At 36.0% G+C, this 22,297-nt stretch overlaps 1 protein-coding gene across 15 annotated transcripts in view; it reads right to left on the reverse strand.

The window, feature by feature from the left end:
• KCNMA1 (potassium calcium-activated channel subfamily M alpha 1) overlaps positions 1–22,297 on the reverse strand; it is a 518,713-nt gene that overhangs the window by 250,331 nt on the left and 246,085 nt on the right. For all 15 annotated transcript variants that reach the window (XM_086466778.1, XM_086466776.1, XM_086466775.1 and 12 more), the window contains one exon: positions 17,748–17,809. In XM_086466778.1, coding sequence (XP_086322904.1) covers positions 17,748–17,809 — 62 coding nt within the window. The remainder of the gene's footprint in view (positions 1–17,747; positions 17,810–22,297) is intronic.

Below are 22,297 nucleotides of genomic sequence, written 5' to 3' on the forward strand. Positions count from 1 at the left end.
AGATGACTTTTCCTTGGTTGAGGAGGATTGGGTTAGAAATCATTTAGGCAAACTGGACATCCACAAATCCTTGGGTCCTGATGTGATGCACCCATGAGTGCTGAGGGAGCTGGCAGATGTTATTGCTAAGCCACTCTCCATCATCTTTGACAGGTCATGGATGACAGGAGAGGTGCCTGGGGACTGGAGGAAAGCCAATGTCACTCCAGTCTTCAAGAAGGGCAAGGAGGACAACCCAGGAAATTACAGGCCAGTCAGCCTCACCTCCAGCCCTGGAAAGGTGATGGAACAGCTCATTCCAGATGTCATCTCTAAGCACGTGGTGGAAAAGAAGGTTATCAGGTGAGGTCCACAAGGATTCACCAAGGGGAAACCATACCTGACCAACCTGATAGCCTTCTATGATGGCACGACTGGCTGGGTGGACGAGGGGAAAGCAGTGGATGTTGTCTACCTCGACTTCAGCAAGGCTTTTGACACTGTCTCCCATCACTTCCTCATAGGTAAGCTTAGGAAGTGGGGGACAGATGAGTGCACAGTGAGATGGATTGAGAACTGGCTGAATGGCAGAGCTCAGAGGGTTGTGATCAGCAGCACAGAGTCCAGCTGGAGGCCTGTGGCTAGCAGTGTTCCCCAGGGGTCAGTACTGGGTCCAGTCTTGTTCAACATATTCATCAATGACCTGGATGAAGGGACAAAGTGCACCCTCATAAAGTTTGCTGGTGATACAAAACTGGGAGGAGGGGCTGATCCACCAGAAGGCTGTGCTGCTATTCAGCGAGACCTGGACAGGCTGGAGAGTGGGCGGAGAGGAACTTAAGTTCAACAAGGGCAAGTGTAGGGTCCTGCACCTAGGGAGGAAGAATGCCATGCAGCAGTACAAGGTAAGGGTTGACCTGCTGGAAAGCAGCTCTGAGGAGAAGGACCTGGGAGTCCTGGTGGACAGCAAGTTAACCATGAGCCAGCAACGTGTCCCTGTGGCCAAGAAGGCCAATGGTATCCTGGGGTGCATTAAGAAGAGGGTGGCCAGCAGGTCAAGGGAGGTTGTCCTCCCCCTCTACTCTGTACTGGTGAGGCCACATCTGAAGTACTGTGTCCAGATCTGGGCTCCTCAGTTCAAGAGAGACAAGGAGCTACTAGAGAGAGTCCAACTGGGGGCTATGAGGATGATGAGGGGACTGAGGCATCTCTCTAACGAGGAAAGGCTGAGAGACCTGGATCTGTTTAGCCTGGAGAAGAGAAGATTGAGAGGGGACCTATCAACATGTGTAAATATCTAAAGGGCGGGTGTCAAGAGGATGGGGCCGGGCTTTTTTCAGTGGTGCCCAGGGACAGGACAAGGAACTGGAGCACAGGAAATTCCACCTCAACACGAGGAAAAACTTCTTTACATTAAAGGGTGACAGAGCACTGGAACAGGCTGCCCAGGGAGGCTGTGAACTCTCCTTCCCTGGAGATACTCAAAACCTGCCTGGATGTGTTCCTGTGTGATGTACTCTATGTGAACCTGCTCTGGCAAGTGGGTTGGACTAGGTGATCTCCAGAGGTTCCTTCCAACCGCTGTGATTCTGGAACATATAAGCAGCTATGGCAAAGTACTGTGCTGATCTATACTCACAGACTATTCAGATCAATTCAAATTTTAAAAGCACATTTTCGTAAATAAGATTTCCATACATATACACAAAACCAAAGCATGATGTAATATATAATATGTGAGCATGCATATAGCTATCACTGGATAGGTTTCAACAGTTCAAAAGAAATTCAATCTTGGGCTTCAGCTCAAATAAAAAACAGCTTCTACAATGCCAACTAAAGGAAAAATTTTCTTCATAACTAATAGAATTCTATTGTTTTTGTTTTGGTTAAATGGGTAGCAGTAAAGACAGAAAGCACTACCTTAACTTTGCCTTTCATAAATAGCTATCATACTTTTCATAAATAACCAGAAGAGAATAAGAAAAGACAGAGTATTCATTAAAATGAAGTACTCAAAATCACTGAAATATTAATGTCCAGTAGTATCCAATGTGGACTCCAAAATACTTTAATTGAAATGTTAGAAATAAAATGGAAATGCCAAAGAGTTCAGGAAAAAAAAGCTGCTACAAAGATTCAGTTTAAAAACTTGTACTATTTTAAGAAACCAAAAATGAGCTTAGTAAATTCAGTTAGTATAAAAAAAGAGGGGATTAACATGTGATTTGCATATGTCTAGAGATATCTCTACAACATTTTACAATGGAGAGATCACTAACTAGAAAAAAGGGGGTAAGTGGAAGATGAAGGCAAACGTTTGGATTGAAAGTTAGCATAGATTTTTAACAAGGTCAGTTAGCCACTACAATTAGTTCTCTAAATGACTAAAAGACTTTGTATCACATTAAATCTTTAAAGTGAAGTCTGAATATCTTTCTGATCCGAAGATACTTCAAAGCAAATTACTGGAGGAACTGCTATATTAAGAAATGTGACAAAATTATCACAATAGGCCCTTTGTCTTAAATTCCAAAACCAGTGGTATTTCACAATCTCATTTAGTCTTTTTCCCAGTGTACGACCATAGTAATTAAAAAAAAACCCAACTATTTAAGAAATCCTTAACCTAAGATATCACAATAGTTCATATAAATTCAGGCATGAAATGAAAAACATGAAATATATCACAATTTTATAATAGACAAGAAATCACAAATAGTGGTCAGGAGGAATTTAATTCTTAGCTTTATGTCGTCTTTATAAAATTTTCAAAATCAGTAAATGATAAAATCCATTTCAACTGACGTTTCCTCCAGTTAGAGATCACAGTTCAAAGGATTTCCCCGGTACCTTGCTGCAAACTAATTTTAACTAAGTCAAGCCAAGATACTGAAGTTACTTCCACTCCCCCCTACCCCCCACCCCCCTTTTATTCTACTCTCTTTCTTAATTTCACACAAAACATTTGCAACACTTCAGATCTACAGTAAAAGTATAATACTGTAAAAGTGTTACAGGGTTTTAGACAGTGACTGATAATTTGACTGATACTCAGAATAGGATATTATTTATTTGTTTACTCTCATACAAGTTTATGGATCTTAACTATTTCTCACTTGAATTTTACAATGATAACATAATGCACGTCACTGAACACAAATTTAAAACAGAAGGTGAGAAACATTAATTAAAATTAATATAATGATCTTTACAAGGATTTTTTTTAAAACATTAATACCATTCAGAAAGATTATGTGTATTGAAGAATGTATTTTTTGTAAATAATAGTATACCAACTGTTGACTTCAGTACTGCCTTCTATTTTTTAAAATCTAAGTTACCTAAGAGTGTTTTGACTAACACAACTGTGAATAGTAGAATTAGTTATCTCAGTGGACATTACATTACGTGGATTTTTACTCAGAGTGAATACTAGTAATAGTATTAACAATACTATTATATTATAGTATAAACAAATAATATCAAAACATACTTCATATAATCAATATAATTTTATTCTTGTAATTCCATTTTCTTATAGGAATAGATAGAAACTGAGCCATCATTGTTGAAATATGTTAATCTTTTTCAGCAGAGATGGAATATAACTAACAAAAATTTAAATAATTACATGTGAATAGAAAATTTCTTTGTTTTGAGAAAACATTAAATTCAAAAGGGTAACAAGAACACCACATATGGTTGATGTAATATCTTTTAGGGCTATTAGTATCAGACTATCAGACTCACATTGTCTAATGAATTTTACATGTATCACATTGTCTCTAGCAAACTTCTGCATTTTTCTGAATTGTAAGAATTAATTATTTTATGGATGTTGCAAAGAAAACAGCTTGCATAGAATCCACTATTTCTAATGCTTATCAAGGTGCAGATCCTGTGAGAAAAAACAAGTCTGTAAATGTCCACAAAAAACATTTCATTGATATGGTTTCAAGTGCCATCAAATTGTTCCACTCAAGTGGCTGGCCCTCATTTTTTGAGGCCAAATAATTCCCATCAATACCAGATGATTAAATACACTACAAACTAACAATTTAGCTAAAGAACAGAGTCTGCTCCACTCCCTCTAATTGCACTAGGTCTGATAAGAGTAATAAAAATTTTGTGAGTATTAAAGAAAGCAGGACCTACTACAATGCAACAAATTGCCATTTTTAATATTAATCACATCTGTATTTTATGCTGTCTATCTCATTGAGGCTTGTATAGGGTGCCTTGTCACATGTACCTTATACTGAATACAGCTGATGATTTGATCACTGTTCTCTTGCAGCACTCTTACTTGGCAAATTTCAAGTGCCTCATAAATAAAAGGCTAATATTGTAATGCTCCATTACAGCTTTTCTTCCATACACACTAATGAGATCTTACAATTACCTTTGTGAAGCTGGTGTTCTGTCAGGTCTCAGATTTTTAAAAAAGAAGAAGAAAAAAACAAGAAAAAGAGAAAGGTGGGGTAGTGATGTTTGTTAAATTGCACCAGCTATCTACCAAAGGCTCAAAATGTCAGGAAAGTACGAGGAAGGCGGGGAAGCATGCAGGTATTCATGTTCACATATATGGGATTTCCTTTCCTATTTTTTTCCAGTGTTGATGGATTCCAGCTCTGCTAATTTACTGAAGAGATGGCTTGCCCACCCCCCTCCCCGCCATTTGCTTAATTAACATGGCATAGTTGGCGCTGTGACTCTGTCAGAAATGACACATGCGGCAAAAGTGGAATGGGTGTCCTTGCTGCAAGGAATTTTATTTTTAAGCACAAATGACTCAACAATTACTGGGGTGTCCCAAAAGCTACAATTTGTCAAGCTGTCAGGAGAAAAGGGAGGAAAAAAAAGGAAAAGATGTCACACCTTTATTTGTATCTGTAGCTCGAAAACCAGAGCATAAGACACTGATGGTGCGTTCAACTCCACTCTGAAAGGCAATCTTCTATGCAAGCCATGTTTTGATAACAGCTGTATGGTATCTGTCAATTTTAAAACCTCCTCTGTGTTACCTCCTCTTTTATACCAGATAGATCTGTAAATTTGTCCAGTGGTAAGGAAGAATGCAATGTGCACAACTAATCTGTCTACAGGGTAAGAAAGCACAAGAGGAAATATTTGCAGATGCATTGTCAGATGCTTTGGGATGAAATAAAAAATGCAGAGATACATCTGAAAAGAAGGATGAAAACTAAAGAAAGATTCTAATTTGGATACCAATTATATACTGGTGTGTTTTTTAAAAGAATTTAAAATATAATTTAAGAATGCGTTCCCACAGCAATACTGGAAACACATCAAGCAGCATGGTATGAGTTTGTAAAAACAGAGAAGTGAAACTGAGCATGTCATGGATGTGACCTATACAGTTTCATTACACAAACTGACCTCCAAATTATTGCATACTGTAGGTGGTGAAATTAAACACAGGACAGATTTCCAGACACCTTGTTCCCAGTGAAAGCTACTAGCTACAATTAAATGCTAGTGTAAATTTTTTTTAATCCATATTTCTTAAGCTCAAATCCAAGTCATTAACAAAAGAATACGTATGTAAGCATAATGGTGTCAATAAACTTATTTTACTCCTGCTGTATAGACAGTAGATTATTATTAAGAGACAACCACGATTAGTAAATTGTAGCTTAAACCACCAAGTAAGTTTGCTCTTCAAGCAGCATAACATGTAGTGCTGTAACAGAAATATTAAATATAATTTTCAAAATATACATAAAATTACAAGGCTAGCAAACTACAGGAATGCAAAACTGAGATCTATTGTAATCATTTTTTCATCCCATGGAAACACCACAAGATTATTCCCTGAAGCACATTATTCAGACTAATTTCAAATGTCCAAGGGAGGAACATTTCATATTACTCTCTATGGAAGACAAGGAAAATACTAGCAGTAGCATTAGTCCCTGCCTTGAATCAGAAAAGAAATTAACAGACATGGACAGAAATTAAAAAAGGACACTGATTTTGGGGGTTTGAGATAACAGAGATACTTTTACCACTCTGGTTTCACTGGCCTCACAGACTTATGAGTTCATGCAGAGATATGAATTGAGTATGGTATCAAAACTAATGCAAGATTTATGCAAGCGGGCCAGCAGATGATAAACTAGGAACTTAAAACATATTGTAGAAGTAGAGCTTTCTAGACATGCCTGATTATGCCTGACATCTGCTCTGAACCTTCAGGTGAAAGACTTTTCTTACTCTTGCTCTAATTAAACTTTGAGCTAGTGTCCTACAAAAACTAATGGAATTTAGAGCAGACGGGGACAATCAACCCAAAACAGCTAGAAAGCAATAAAGACTGACAGGAATCAACTGGGAGCAGCTGTCAGTTTGCAGTTCTTTTTCACCCTGATGTTTAACCTGACACCTTTTGATTTCTCAGATCACAAAAGCAGAAGCAATTCATTGGGAAAGAAAGATGAAGTTTGGCACACAGGAGTGTTGAGTACCAGCCAGTGGTATTTAAATGCCTTCATCAGGGGGCATTTGCTTGAAGAAAAATTGCCAGGTAAGGCAACAATCTGCTACAGTCTTTGTCAAACCACTGTCTTCCCCCCATCTCTTTCACGAGCTCGGGTATCCCACTCAAAGCATAATAGCATCCAAAACCAAACCAAAATAAAAACCAAACCCAAAACACAAAACGAAACAAAAAAAAATACCCAAAGAAAAAGAAAAATTGAAACACTTTATCTTAAATACAATGGAGACAACAGAATTTGACTCAAAAACAGATTATAACATAGATATGCAAACGTATGCTTTTCAATCCACTTCTTAGAAACAGCTCTAGAAACACCAATATAAACTTTCTTGCCATGAATGCCATTTGTCATGAGATGACAGAACAGACTTGCAACATTCCTGTGTGCCTACACAGAGCCTCCGGATTAAAAAAAAAAAAAAAGTAATAAAAATTTCTCACTGATTAGCTACACTGAAAGACCAAACTCTTATCTGAGTAACTGTGAGAGTAACTGTGACTTCAAACTGCAGAGCAACATGTTATGAAACCAGGGTCTGCCCTGGGCCAGAAAGGATCACACATCTTCCTTGTGCTTGGATCCATATCAGTCATTTGAGAGTCTCTAAGTTTATCATCATAAATAATAAACTGTGTTGCAAAAGGTAAGAGTGGTAAATGTTAACTTTTTATCAAGGGTATTTTTTAGGCAAAAAAAAACTTTTATAAGACTGAAATCCTGTATGTACCCTTGCTGCTCTGCAGGCTTAGATCCTCAGAGCAACAGTGTTCTTCATTTCTTTTCAGTGTCCTAGGCCACATAGTCACCTCCACACAGTCACCTTTAAATTACAGAAGACACAATCAGATAGTCCAACATCCTACCAAGCAGAGTATCACCAAGTATATGTACAACTGAGATACCAGGTATTTTATTTTCTTCAAAGCTCCTTTTTGAAGGAAATTCTATAACCAGTCTAGGTTATCTTTTCCAATATTTCACCCTATCACAGCTATCAAACTTTTCTTAAGATCCAAATTAAATCTGTGAAGTTGTAAATTATATAGATTTTATAGTTTCTGCAGACACCATGGAGTTACCATTTGGTAACTCTTCCATTTACGTGTTGTAATGGTGCCATGTCTGCCCTCTCTACATTACAAGGTGGAGGGCTTTTTCTTCCCCAGGCTAAACAAATCCTTTTCCAAGAATCAATCCTCATTCTTTTAACTTACCTGTCACAAGAAGTTTCCTAAACTTTTAATCATTCCTGTTTTCCTCCAAACTCTCTCATTTGTTTGCCTACATATTTCTGATACAGTGGTGTAGAAGCAGCAGCATGCTTTGACACCTTGCCAAGACTTAAGACATTCTACTGGTGTCAGTCTAGAAATTTCACTGCTGTGAAATTTTTCCTTTCCTATCCACAAAAAATATAAAGCCAGGTTTTAGTATAAAATTCTACTCCTTTGAAAAAGCCTTGTTAACTAAATATAGCTAACAGGCTATTCAAATTAGACAACACTTATTCAGAGCTGAATTTCCTCCATTCATCCTTGAAAGAGAGAACAACATCTCATGCTCTCCTGCAAACATGCCAGTGATACAGATTTTTGTCCATATGAAAACTAAAATCCTGGCTATTCAGTAGAAATTGGAGAAGGAAAAACTAATAGCTAAATGCTTCAAAAAAACATTAACAAATTCCATCTAGCCCTTAAAAAAAGGATTTCATTCTTGAAATACGGTACTCTCATTTGTTCAGTTAACATTCTAAGAGATGCTGAAAATTTAAACCATATAATAATTGGCTCATGAAAAATGAGGACTTAGCTTCTTGAAGATCAAACTCTTAAGCCTGCTATGTTCAATATAAATAATATTAAATCAAGTGGCAGATATTTACATAGAGACTTATCTGGCAACATTTTAATACAAATAAAGTCACTAAATATCATTGCACATATAAAAGTTTTGTTATTTTAAATTACTGGTTTGTTTTTTGGAATAACAAAAGCTTGAACATCAGTGATTCCTTAGCATGCAACTGGCTGCAGCTGGAAAGCAGCTTTGCAGAAAAGGATCTGAGGGTCCTAGTATACAAGTTGACTACAAGCCAGCAATATGCCCCTATAGTAAAGGTCAGCAGCATCCTGGGCTGCAATAGGAAATATGTCTCCAGCATGGAGACATAGACATAAAGAGTGAGACCAGTGAAGGGCCACAGAGATGATTAAGGAACTGGAGCACTGTCATCTGAAGAGGCCTGAGAGAGCTAGGATTTTTCTGTCTGGAAAAGAGAAGTCTCAGCAGGATCTTATCAACATGTATAAATACCTGATCGAGCCTCCTTTAGGAGTAAAGGAAACAGAGCCAGACTCTTCTCAGTGACACCCAATGACAGGACAAGAGGAAATTACACTAGCTGAAATACATGGAATTCCGATTCAACATAAGAAAAATCCCCAGATTTGACTGCATGGGTGATCAAACACCAGATTGCCCAGAAAGACTGTGGAATCTCCATCTTTGGAGATATTCAAAAGCTTACTAGACACAGTCCTGAGCAACCTGCTCTAGGTAACCCCTGCTTGAAGCAGGGAGATTGGACTAAACAATCTCTTGAAGTCCCTTCCAGTCTCAACAATTCCAAGATCCTGCATCAAGACAGCTAAAATAAAGTTACATGTTGAAATATTAGCTGGTTAGTAAAACACTAAAAACAAACCAAACAAAGGTGATAATGGCTTGTTTCTAGAACTGCATATACAGAACAGATGTGATTTATGACACAAATTTATTTCTTAATTTCTCATATTTTATATGTTTTCATGAAATTCTGACCTTACTGAAACGTCTTACAAGGCCTAACACTTCAGAAAATTTATCCCATTGCCATTCACCACGTCATCAAGGTTGTGTATCATGATCAATAAGAATTTCTGTGTAATTCCAAAGAGTAAAGACAGTAGCCAAAAATTACCCCAGAGCCAGATGTGCTAATTATTATAGAAGGAAACTTTTTTTTTTGCCATTTTATCTGAAACTCATTCACAGTATTTAATTCATTTTCAACAATTAATTTTGACCATTGAGCAAACACAATCTACCGACATTGATTAATAGAAATACTGCTTTGTTTTGTCTGGAGAAAATGGGCTATTTCCATATTGCCTATGCAGTGATTACGTACAACTAGAGAAAATCATTGTAATCCAATGTTGTTTCATCAATATGATAAACGCATACAGAAGAATTATCTTCATTTATGATTATAATCTATCTGAAGAGTACTAGAAACTTTTACAACCTTCCTCAACTCCTAAGAAGATTGTAAGAGTTATTCAAGGTAGTGTTCTACAAATGTTGTCTGCGTATAATTTACCAAACTCAAGCTCTCTGAGCATGTCAGAGAACAAAAGCAAACTTTGAGCTAAGAGACAGATAGCACATAAAACATACATCTAATTTCCACAGGTAAGCCTCACTACATCCAACTTTTTTAATAAGTCAGGAAAGATAACAGCTATAATGTTTGGTTGCTGTACCTCAAGGAACAGATGTCTACCAATAAACCTAGAAAACATGCCAACACACCTAATACCTCTGTCCTAGACAGCAAAGTGCATTTTCTTTACATCATAAAATGACACCTATCACTCTGACTATTGAACACTGAAAAAACACAAAGTTGTTTTTAGGAATTAATTCTTTATTTTTCCCTCTTTTTGTAAAGGAGAGGTGGGGAGAACAAATCCAACTGCATTTACTTCAGCATGGGACAAAATTTATCAGCTCACAGAAATGGCCAGCAACTGTTGAAGTATTAACAAAATTAAAATGAACCAAAAAAAAAAAAATTGACAAGGAGACTGGCTGCAAGGTACCATGGGGGATTTGGATGGCCTGTATGGGTCTTTCTGTACTATTTTCCCAAGAATTCTCATTAGGGAGAGAATAATACTGTTTTAACCTACTTGCCAAGATACAGACCATTGTAATTTTAGCAATTGGAGCAATGGTAAATATCATCTAACAACATTTCCTTTAACTAGATCTCAGAATTTAGAATCAGCTTCTTCATCTGTATTCATGCATCATGAAAACAATGTATATATATTAACTCTAATGTGTACTTAAATTATGAAGGAATGCTCCAGTGGCCATTTAGTGTGGGTAATGAGTGGAGTAAGATGAAGAAGAGTTTTATAAACATAATAATTAAAATATTTTTACATGAGTAAATTAACTAGAAGTAGGAAGGGTTGACATAAAGCTTGGCCTTATTTAAGCCCTACTTAATTCCTCAAATACAGAGAGCGAAATGCTATATAGAATCCGTACGCACTCAAAATACTGGTAAATGCAATATTTAAGAGCATAGAAGCCTGAACTGCAAGGGATGACCTCAGCAAAATGATACAGCATGGCTCCAAAACTGTTTACTGGAGCAGAAAATAGCATTCTTTTAAAACTGGAAGACATATAAAAGAAAAATTAAAATCACAGCACAAAATAAAAAATCCAACTGTAACCTGAAGCTTATAATAAAATTTATTAGAATATTTTCTGAAATAACAAAATCAAAGATCAAAATACTGACCTTTAAGAACTGTATTTCCTGATCATCTTAGGCATAGCTTAATTTTTTTATACATCGGGCCACTGAGATTCACTCAAAATTCAGATGTAGCAGCACTTAATTGTTTAATTTACAATTGAAATTTCAATTGCTTTTTCCTCTAAGGATCATCAAATTGAGAAAGAGTCGCCAAAATGTTCTGCAGATTAGTCCAGGTGAGGTGGAAAAGCTGACTGATTTGTAATTAAAATAGGAGATTGGTATCTAAAAATACTTGATTTTTGGTGTTTTCACAGACTTACTGAACTACTCAGTTAAACTTCGTACCTCAGATCTATCTGTAAAAGCAGTAACACAGCCTAAATAAATGAGAAAGATGTGAATTCTCTTGTGCAGTGACAGTCTGTATCTGTAACAGATTTAAACAAATAATTCTCATCAAGCTTGTAGTATTTCTATAGAACATTCTACTGCATTAAATCAAGTATCTTCCCCGAAACAAAACAGCAGCAGTAGCAAACACGCAGCAAAGCCAAACATGTTACACAATCACAATTCAACCTCAAATATTCCCACAGAATAACAGAGTTCATAAGGACTTGAAATAAAGTGCCACTTAGGGGAAAAAAAAAAAAATTTGCTAGTAAAACATTCCAAGAGAACTTGCTAATTACACTTTTCTCCTTGTGCTGTCACACAGGATGTTCCTTAAATAGAAAATTTATTTCCAATGTATAGTTCCTAATCTATTCCCATACAATGGCAAAAAATCATTGTGTATCCTCCAAAACAAGAAAACAGACTTTTCATTTTGAATTGTTTTTTTAAGCAATTTCTAGTATAGCATCTCTGACGTGTTTCCAGCTAATACTGCTACCAAGCAAGTAGATAACAAAGACTTGCTTCACTCTAAATAATAAAGCCAAGGCCAAAAAACTGAATTGAAAGGCACTACAGGAAACGAAACTCAAGAAAACAGTATTCCAGGAGGGAATGACAATCCTTTCTAAGAGTCATCCACATATAGAATAGAACACAAGAATACAATTAATGTGTCATTAAGTGAGACTACACTTTTATGGATACTTTTTATATCTATATTTAATAAAAGCCAGACAAAAGACTGAATAATGATGCGCTAGTCAAAATGTCAGCAGTTAAGCTGCAGACATGACAAAATAGCTTAATAATTAAAGAAGTTTTTTCTTATAAAATGATTTGATTAATGTTTGAAATTATTTGATTAATGTTTGAAACTACCTCAATAAATTATATCCTAGAACAGAGCTGTAAAGATAATTAATCTGATTAATTAAAACTGTGTTTTAAATTGCATTATCCTACACTCTTCAGGGATTAATTCATTAATGCCAAATGGGCCAAGCTCTCACACTACCAAAAAGTAGAGCATGATCAGTGTCGATCAAACCTTAGTTTATAGTGGCTAAAAGTAAATCTTTGTGCTCTCTCTCCTGTCAGCATTAATGAAAGGGATATGGAGATGAGAAGGACGTGTAGGGTATTTTCTGATAGTTTTAGAAACTTGGAAAGCTTTAAGGAAAGCCTAGAATAGACACATTTGCAAAAAGCACAAAGCTCATTTTAAAAAAATTAGTTTAAAATCAGGCTAAGGATCAGAATAAGGACATTTTCGTTATGGTATACTTCAGATAAAATTGGTAGTTTTACACTTGGTCATTATTCAGGTTCCCTGGATATCAGATCTAGACAAATGGGATTTTATACAATCAGCATGCAAAAGGAGCAAGCACGTCTTAAATCATCTCAGATATACAAAGATACATAGAACATAAAAAAGCAGAGTTGCCTATAAGTTTAACTTTTTTATTTTCCACATATAAAAAGAAATAAAGCTGTCTGATTAAGTACACAACAGTTGAGAACAAGCTCAGGGCTCAGCACGAACCTGTATGTCTGTGTGTATACTTGTTTAGGTCTTCCTTTTTACAGTGCCACTGTTATTCTTAGATCTAGCTATTTTACACTCATTGCCAGATGGTACTTTTATGTACAATTCTAATCAAGTACAATATGTCACAGAGTACTGGAAAAAATTAGCTATCTAGGAATAACTGGGGCCTCTGAAAATACAAACTCCAAAAATCTAATCTGAAAAACACATGAGTAGAACATGTAAAGCAAGCTGTCAGAGTTTATGTGTTCACCTTTCCCTTAATGGGCTCTATTATTTCTACACTGACATCAGTTCTTAGTGAAGGGGCCTCCAGTAAATGAGGTAGACTTCAAGAGACAGGACAGTAATAACTGGTCATTGGAAAGAAAGATCTTTGGCAAAAAAATTACATTTCTGTGCCTGAAAAGCACATCTTATATCTATGGTTGCATACTACATTGTATTGCACCTCAGAACAGGACACAATCAGAGAACAAAAAGATACATCGTAAACAGGTTCAATGCCACTGCCATTACAGGAATAGAAAACTGAAGCCCCAAGTCATCAGTTTAGCGGGAAACTGAGTTCTCTGCTAGTGCTTTTACTGACCATGCCTAAAGATTATCATGGCAAGCAAATATTATTCTCTTCTCTATTTGAGTCACTAATTCAGTACAATATGCAGAGGTCAGGACGACAAATGGAAAGGCAAACTGGTAATTCATCTTTAATACTGATGTAAATAAAAGTCAGACAAGTACTTCTATATTAGTTAAAACACCTTTTACATGCAGAGAAATAAACAGAAGTGGACACAGGAAGGAGGAAGGTTGTGAAAACTACTTATAAAAAAACATGGAAAATGAAAAAGTATTGGCAGACATCAAGTGCTCTATTCTACTCCAGTACATTCAGCAGACTCTAGAGAAAAGGACCTAAACAGTGCACACCAAGTCAGATTTTCCTCTTAAGAATGAAGGATAATTTCACTATTTCTTTACCTTGAAAAATTAAATGAAAAATTTTAAAGGAAACATGAATTGGAAAGGAACGCATCATTAGGATATATGATGCTATTCTGTACTAAAGTATATCACTTTCTTAATCAAAACTCTTCTAAGTAACTTCTTACAACTTCTTTGAATGTTCTGCTTTTATTCAAACTAAAAATAGAAGACAGACATTAAAGAGAGCAAAGGCCTAAAAATAAAAATGTAATTATTAGGTTATTTGTTACCTAAAGATTAAAATAATTACCCAGGTGATATTTATAATATCTCTTTGGCAAATGTTTCACATTTAACTGCTATTTCCAGTATTCAAAAATATCATTGTCTGACAAAACAGTATTTTATGAACGAGATTTCACAAATAAAGGAAGGAAAGAGCCTAGTCCTTATTACTAAGTGAAACATTTTCCACCAGGATGTGACTGGACGACAAAACAGTAATTTCTCTGCTAAATAAATTCACAACTTAAGAACTGAATTCTTCCATTAGTAGCTACCACACATCACTGAAAGTGTACATATTCACTTTAAAGAAAAAAAGTTCCATATACATCTTGTGGTACTAGGAGACAATAATTCAAGCTGGTGGCTTGTAAAAAGTAGAAACACTGAATAAACAACAGTATAATCTTAATGAAGGGTACTAGAATAATCCCTATAGATTTCAAAATGGATAACTTTCATTCGTTCCACCAAGAATGATTATTTTTGTGATTTGGATTTGAAACTTTCTTAAAAGATGAGATAAGTACTGCTTCTTACTAAGAAAAGACAACTCAGATTAAAGCAGATGTATTGGATCACAACTGTGCCCATATTTTGTAATGAAGCATGGTGCAGAGATCCTTAAGTTTGTGCCAGAACCGGAATTAGTACAGACGTATTGTATAGCAACATAAAGCTGCAAAATTGACTCTGCTGAGATGTAGAACTAACTGGTATGTTGAAGAACCTGCACTATTTTCTGACATGAGATCTCTCCAAATAACATTGCACTGGACATATAATTTCATGTGGTACTGGTCCGGGACAGTGTCTGTTAGTGAGGAACTGAGTAGCATAGAAATGCTCTTACTTTACCCTCCTCTCACAGTTGCGATCGCATTTATTTTGCCTCCAGCCACCTTCCCTATGCCATGAATGTAACAGAGGGAGCAATGGGTAATATCTTCAGTTGTGAGCCTTATTGACTTCCTCAGTGTCTTCCACTAGAATTAATCATGACACACATATCTGCCTGACAAAACTCAATGGTGTTTTCACTCTTTCCCCGTCCTCCACTATCTAAGGAAGCAGTGGTGTTATTTCCATTTTTCTTGGTGCCCCATATGTATGAAGTCATATAGGGTTCTTTTGTGGACATACCTACCATTGCATCTGCAAATCTACTGACAGATTATGTCTTGGATGAATAGATCATTGGCATTTTGTTTTAGACAAATGCTTACAGTAGTACTCTTCAGCTTTGGATTGAAGACATGATTTTTGTCACTCTATGCGTAAGACCAAATTATAGCTAAGTGCCCATGGCACAGGTGAAATACAAAAGCTGCAGAACACATTGTCAAGGGAAAGCACACTATATGGTACTATCTGTCTGGTGTGAGCACTAGATCCTGTTTGTCTCCATTGCTCCTGGCCAACCCATAGCCTGTGCTGTTCCAGTTGTTTTCTTGAGGATCTCATAAGCCTTCCTCTCACCCTATCTTCATTATTTCCTGTTTGACCAAATTCTAAAGGGAATTACTTTCACTAATCATGCACTTGGGGATCTTAAATAGACCACTATATCACTACATTTGATTCTACATTGTTGAAATTCATTTCAGGAATATACCTAAATTAAACTACTAATGAGTATTTACCAAAAAAAAAAAAAAAAAAAAAACACCACAAAAAACCCCCACAAAAAAAAAAAAACCCACAAAAAAAAAAAGACAGAAACTTATGTGTGGGAAGAAAGTAGGGTAAGAGAGAAGGAGAGGAAAACGAAGGAAAAGTATGCAAGTAGGGTATATTAACTTCAGGTTGCTGAATTTAAACTGCAGCTGGTAATTAAACATTGGCTGAAAACCCACTGAAACATACAGTTAAAACACTGTTCTGACCCCACTGACAGAGCAGCCAATAAGCTGGTAGCAGTACATGGATTGGAGGCCCACAGAAAGCTTAAGTAACCCAGAGAAATCTCCCATGTTGTCAGTTTTGCTCTCATTGAGCAAAACAATCAAAGACTTCTAGAATGCAGTACCTAAAAATCATTATATAATCCGTTAATTTCATAACAGACAATTGCCCTGACAAATAGCTTAATTTTGCTGGTCTGAAATCAAAACATAAGTGGAAACAAGTTTTATTCTATTTGACACTTGACCTGGATATGTTAGGCACTCAGAAGGCTTTGCCATTGTGCTTTAAAAAGTTTATAAAAAGATCTTCAGAGAAGCACTACCTTATGTGCTTCAGTGGTGACATATTAATGAGAAATGTGCTAAAATTAATGAGAACACTCACCTCACTGTTAAGAAGGAAAAATTATTGTCCTCACTTCAAGGGAGTTCAAGATAGAACTTGAGTTTTCCCACCACTTGCCTCCTCTCCACAAAGAAAATCTCTAGTTATTTGTGTTGTGCTTGACACATCTAGGCTACAAAGGTATTGCTTGAAACTCACACAATATAGAGCTGACATCCATGTAATTCAAGAACGACTTTAGCTGGTGCTACCACCTACCTAAATATCAGTATGTACAGATGCCAACATGTCTGATTTTCTGAGTCACATAACGATTGTTTTAGAACACAATCACTGCCCTTACAGACAGCTGGGCTGACTCACATAGAGTGACTCCAGTATACTATCTTAACCATCACAATAATGGCAAGCCTAAAACTAGTTTGAAGAAAAGCAGCAAATATGTAGTCCTAGAGCTTTAAAATGTTATTGATACTTGAGAATATCAAATAACTGGATTCAAAAGAATAATAGTCTATTAAGTCCCTTTTTATTGGTTTCTTTTGTGTTAGGCTACCGATTTGTCTGTTGCACCACTGACAATGTCCAGCTTGCTATGAAAACAAGGATAAAGTACGAATGGTATCAAGAAGAGGATTCTCCTGTTTACACTGGTTTGTATCAAACCATCAAACACCTCAAAAGGTCACGATGAAACTTTATTGCCTGGACAGAACTACAACACTGTATGATAATATTAGCGTAAAAAATATCAAGATGCTTCGCACCTTATCTTGGGAGAAATCCGTCAAACTCAGGAGCTCAAAATCTAACCAGATATGCAAGATACAGTGCTTATACTGTCTAATTCATCCAGGGCTTTTCAGAAGTAGTCCTGTCAGCCTAAGACACTTTTTCCCTCCTGTAAATTGTAAATTTTTGGCAAATATTCATCCCCTCTATTTCTCATCCTAGTCTTGAATTTGAAAGAAAAATTCTACATATGCCAAATGAACATAAAAACTATCATTTTGCAACAGTATGTATAATCTCAACACATAAAAGTAGTTTTTCTCTCTGTTCATTCTACAAATCCAATGTGACTGTGTTCAATCTAGTTTATATAAGATCTTTTTCCCATTCTTGAGTTATTTCGGTAGATAGACCACGTACTATTATAAAGTTCTCTGCACTCAGGCGATAAGACCAAACACTGATTTGAAGTGGATGAATGGAGCAATTTGAAGATGTATAATTGCTGCAGGAAAGGAGGGAAATGAAAATGTACCAGAATACTCACTTTGACGAATCTATGAAGTATATTACAAGAGCACCAATACTAAGAGCGAAGACTAAGACAACCTACAAAAGAAAACAAGAGTCATTATTTAACAGTGTTAAAGTGAAACATTTATTCTTTTAAACACAAAAAAGACACAGGAAACAAATAATAAACTAGTATTTTTTTATTTCACCTGTCATTTTCTTTAGAAAGCTACTCCTATTTGAATTTCAAACACTATGTATTATCACAAAATGTTTTCTTGCATTGAAAAAGAAATACAAATGCATTGAACCCTAGCTCAGGGAAACCCAGTATACAATTAGGTCCTAGATCCTAACCTCTTTAACTTCAAATGGCAAGCAATCCTACTGCATGGCGTTAAAATCACACTATAGCTTTATCTGATCTATTCTTCAGGACTGCAGTTAAGTTTCTGCTCATTGGTACGTAAACCAAAAGTGATGACAGATTAGACAGAATTTCCATTTATATACACAGTTGTGAAATCCACAGGATAAGTGTAAGGCCATGTAAAAATATATATTTACTCTGCACTCCTGTCCCCTAAGACTATAGGTAACTTTCAAACAGGTTAAAACAACAGCTTGTCCTGAAACAACGAATACATCCACCAGGCATCTTGTAGTTCCAGTGTTTTTCCCCCTTTAAATCTGTTGGAGTTTTTGAACCAAATCATTTTCTTAGGTCTAGCATCCAGCCCTTATTAACAAGGTAGAATTTGCTTTTTTAGCCAGTGTAGCAGAAGCTGGATTAATCATATCTCTATGTCTCTAATTTCTTTTTTCTGAACATAAAGCTAATACAATTGTCTGTTCTACTGGGTCCCAAAGATTCTCCAACATTGTGGGAAGATTTAGTTTCACATCCTACCCAAAGCAGGTCTGAATCTACACAGGACAGAACAACTGAAGTTTCTGTACTCAAATTTTGGCTTGAGGAATCATGAAGTACACTATAGTTTTTTGTACCCATTGCAACTTAGAATTCTGATATCCTTACTCCAGGTTTCTGTCTCGAACAAAACCATCCACTGGGTAATTTGGAATCTGAAAACATGAAAGCAATAAGCTTTTTTTTTTTTTGTATCTTAGAATGCAGTCTTTCGGAAGAAATCAGAAAATATTCCTGTCTGCCGCACTGAGGATGTGAAACAGATGGAAAATTATGTCTCCTGAAACTCATCTGATCTGCTGGTCTACAGAATCAAAACACAATGTCCCTTAGTCTTCTGCCAGCCATGTCTCAAGTAGCTGCTTAGAAGTAACACCTCTTAAAATAAACCCAGAGATCACTCAGGACTGAGTAAACCAGGGTATTAACTAAGGGGACATGCAGCTCCTCAAACTGCCAGTTAAAATACAACTTCTTAGGCCAGAAGTGGCTAACATTTAAGGCACTATCCAAACAAATGCATGTATGAAATAAATTAGTGGTATTATTCCAGTTTTGACTGAGCAGATTTATTAATATGTGTGAATACCATAACTACTGCATACTACTGCCACTATCGCTACTTTTGTTGACAATCTCAACTGTTCAAACAACAGATGAGCACTGAAACAAAAATTTCTTCATTCAATACAGACTTCAGACTTTTTTCTGAAGCTGCCATATTAGGAAGGAGCCTGACAGTCATAGTGCAAGCAATACAAGGGCATGTGCTATGTGTTAATTCTAAGTAGGCTTACTGAAAAAATCAATGTAGAAGTTTCTCTGCTTTCAGCTATTACTCAATGCTGTAATGGCAGTATCTGAAGCAAGGTATAATTATAATTATAATTATATAACCAAACTCTAGAGCTCTGCAGGGCCAAAATCAAACATACACTTTATTTTCCAACAAAAGAAAGAAACTAAATTTCTTAATATTACGTAAACATTACAACTTGTTAAAAAGTTTAAACTAAATTTTAATTCCTTGTAGATCTCACTGACCATAAATTCTTGCTTTGTGAATGTCTGAGGAGTATTTTGCCTGAGTACAAGTACCTGTTTGTATTATCTGATTCATTATCACCAAAATCAGTGAGACCCATCAGTCAAATTCAAGGACTGAAGGATGAAATTCTTCAAATAACACTTTTACTACCTAAGTCTAATAGAACATTAACATCCAGAGTTTGAATCTTCTTTCATTAAACTATATTATTGATAAGATGTATACAGGTTCTGCAAGGTGAAACAAGATATGAAATCCATATATTCTGGTAAGACTCTCACCATCTCATAAGAAACTAATGTGGTGATTAGAGCTTGTGGATTGTCATCTGGCAATAACCCCCAAATTATGAATAGCAGCAATCCCAAAGCCTATTTTTCTCTGAAGTAAGTTACTGGAAATGAAATAGATTATGCACACCCTACTCCACCCCTTGCAGTATTCCAAGCCACACACAATCACAGTTTGGATCTGAATCACATCTGCTCCATTGTCTAGATCTAAAATTATTTATTATCAGTAAATTTCAAGGGAAGTCTTTACATATTTTTTTAAAAAAAAAAACAGAGTTAACCAAAGTGCTGAGGGTGCTGGGCATACAATTCTTATATTTTTTGTGAAAATCTTGATTTGACCCAAACCAGTTTTAAACACATCTATTTAATCTTACATGGTTTAAAGTCAAGTATGAATGGTGATGTTTTAGCCTATATTCTGTGGAATCAAAACTACTATTAAATACAGGCATCTCCTCAAAAACAAAGCAAACAACCAACAAATAAAAAAACCAAACCTGCACCACCACGACTCCTCACCCCACCCCCCAAAATTGAAACCAATTAACCCTATAGGAGTTTTGAGCTGAAGAATGCTGAAATGTCCATTTAAAATGCTGAAAATGAAAATTGAGAAACTAAACTTGCAAGCTGTTTGGGACTCTATGATACTCTTCTCACTCTTTCAAGTTTTGCAAAGTACACAAGTAAAGCTGGACTTTTATTTTCTATTTCATATAGCAAGTCTTAGAGGTCACAACATTCAGTCATTGCCTACTAGCCAAAGGAGTCCTATAGAACAAAACCAGCATAACTGTGTACCAGCCTTGCATTTTAGTTGTATCCAATCCCTTAATAATCATCACTGTGCTGCTTAAATAATGTTATACAGATTCTGGGTAAGATCTTCCAAGACACTTCAGGAATTTAAATGTTCTATGACAATTCACATAACTGCCACTAAAATTCAAGTATCTAAATTTTCCAAGAAGTTCCAGATTCCCATGTACACCAGTGAGGTATGTATGCAAAACTACACCATTCCCCTACTGTAACATACATCTGATTTTAAATCAAGACTTGTTTTCTCTTCTCTTGCCCTAAAACACATCTGACATTATAATACATAATGTCCCAAAAATCACAGAAAGGACAACAGAATGTAATAGAATCTTAAACTCAGTTTTTACCCTGCTAGCAGAAAAACATGTTTTTCTTTTGCTAAGTGACAGAGGTATTGAGCTGAACTTGAATGTATCAAGTGTGTGGAAAAAGCAGGGCCTGAACCAACCAGTTTAGTGTTACATTAAAATTAAAAAAGAAAATTAATACCCCTCCATGCTATATAAACACATTTGATAGGTTTTGGATGCAAGTTTTTTTGCTGTATTCCCATCTAAAGAAACTGAATGCAACCTGATTATTCAGACCCATGGAGACAATTATTGAGCTTAGGTCTAGATTCAGATTAGAGTCTTTGTTAGATTGTCATGGGAGACAACACCGATTTTGGGGAATTTACTATGCTTGAAGAGAGGTACGAACATAGAGTGCTATCCCAAACTCACAGCAGCTAGAATCTAAAGGGGGAAAAAAAGCATACATGTATGTGAATTATCACCTTTTTTGTTATCCAAGGAATGGGGAGAAGATTGCTTGCTCTATTTATTATTCCAAGGCATTTGGCACAACATTGCAATTGCTACACGTCTATTATAACTTCTCTCTGTCTGGAAGGAAAGACTCTTTAAATTTATAACAACTTACTGTTTACTTAAGATTGAGAAATGTGAAGTCATATGCTAGCAGCTAGACTGACTAAGCACTCAGTATCAAGTTAAAAATAAACAGCAATCTGATTAAAGGAAAGAGTGGGAAAAACATGGAATAGTTGCTGCATACCCTTAAATATTTCCTAAAAGAAAATATCCGGACACAGGGTTCAACAAAAGTGTACAATGCCTTTTTGAGGCAGGAGTCAGAAAAACTGCAGATAAAATCCACTTAGAGAAAACTGTAAAAATGTTTTGCTCTCCACTGCTAACAAGATGCTCCAGAAGAGCTTTGACTGCTCTGTTACACTCAAATTGCAGTCAAACTTTATGCATCCACATTAAGGACAGAAAAGGGAAAAAAAAAAAAAAAAAAAAGGAAATTTTAAAAAGGGTGTAGCAACATAATAAAACTACAGGGAAAGTATAGGCATTGAGAAAATACTATCAGAATTAAGCCATGATAACCATAAAGGGGATAAGCACACCTTCCAGGACCAGGCCTATGTAACAAAAAGATGATAGTGATAATCCAACGGGTGGCACTGTTTCCCCTAC

This window comes from Leptosomus discolor, chromosome 6 (genome assembly GCF_034619465.1).
Source record: "Leptosomus discolor isolate bLepDis1 chromosome 6, bLepDis1.hap2, whole genome shotgun sequence".
NCBI lineage: Eukaryota > Metazoa > Chordata > Aves > Leptosomiformes > Leptosomidae > Leptosomus > Leptosomus discolor.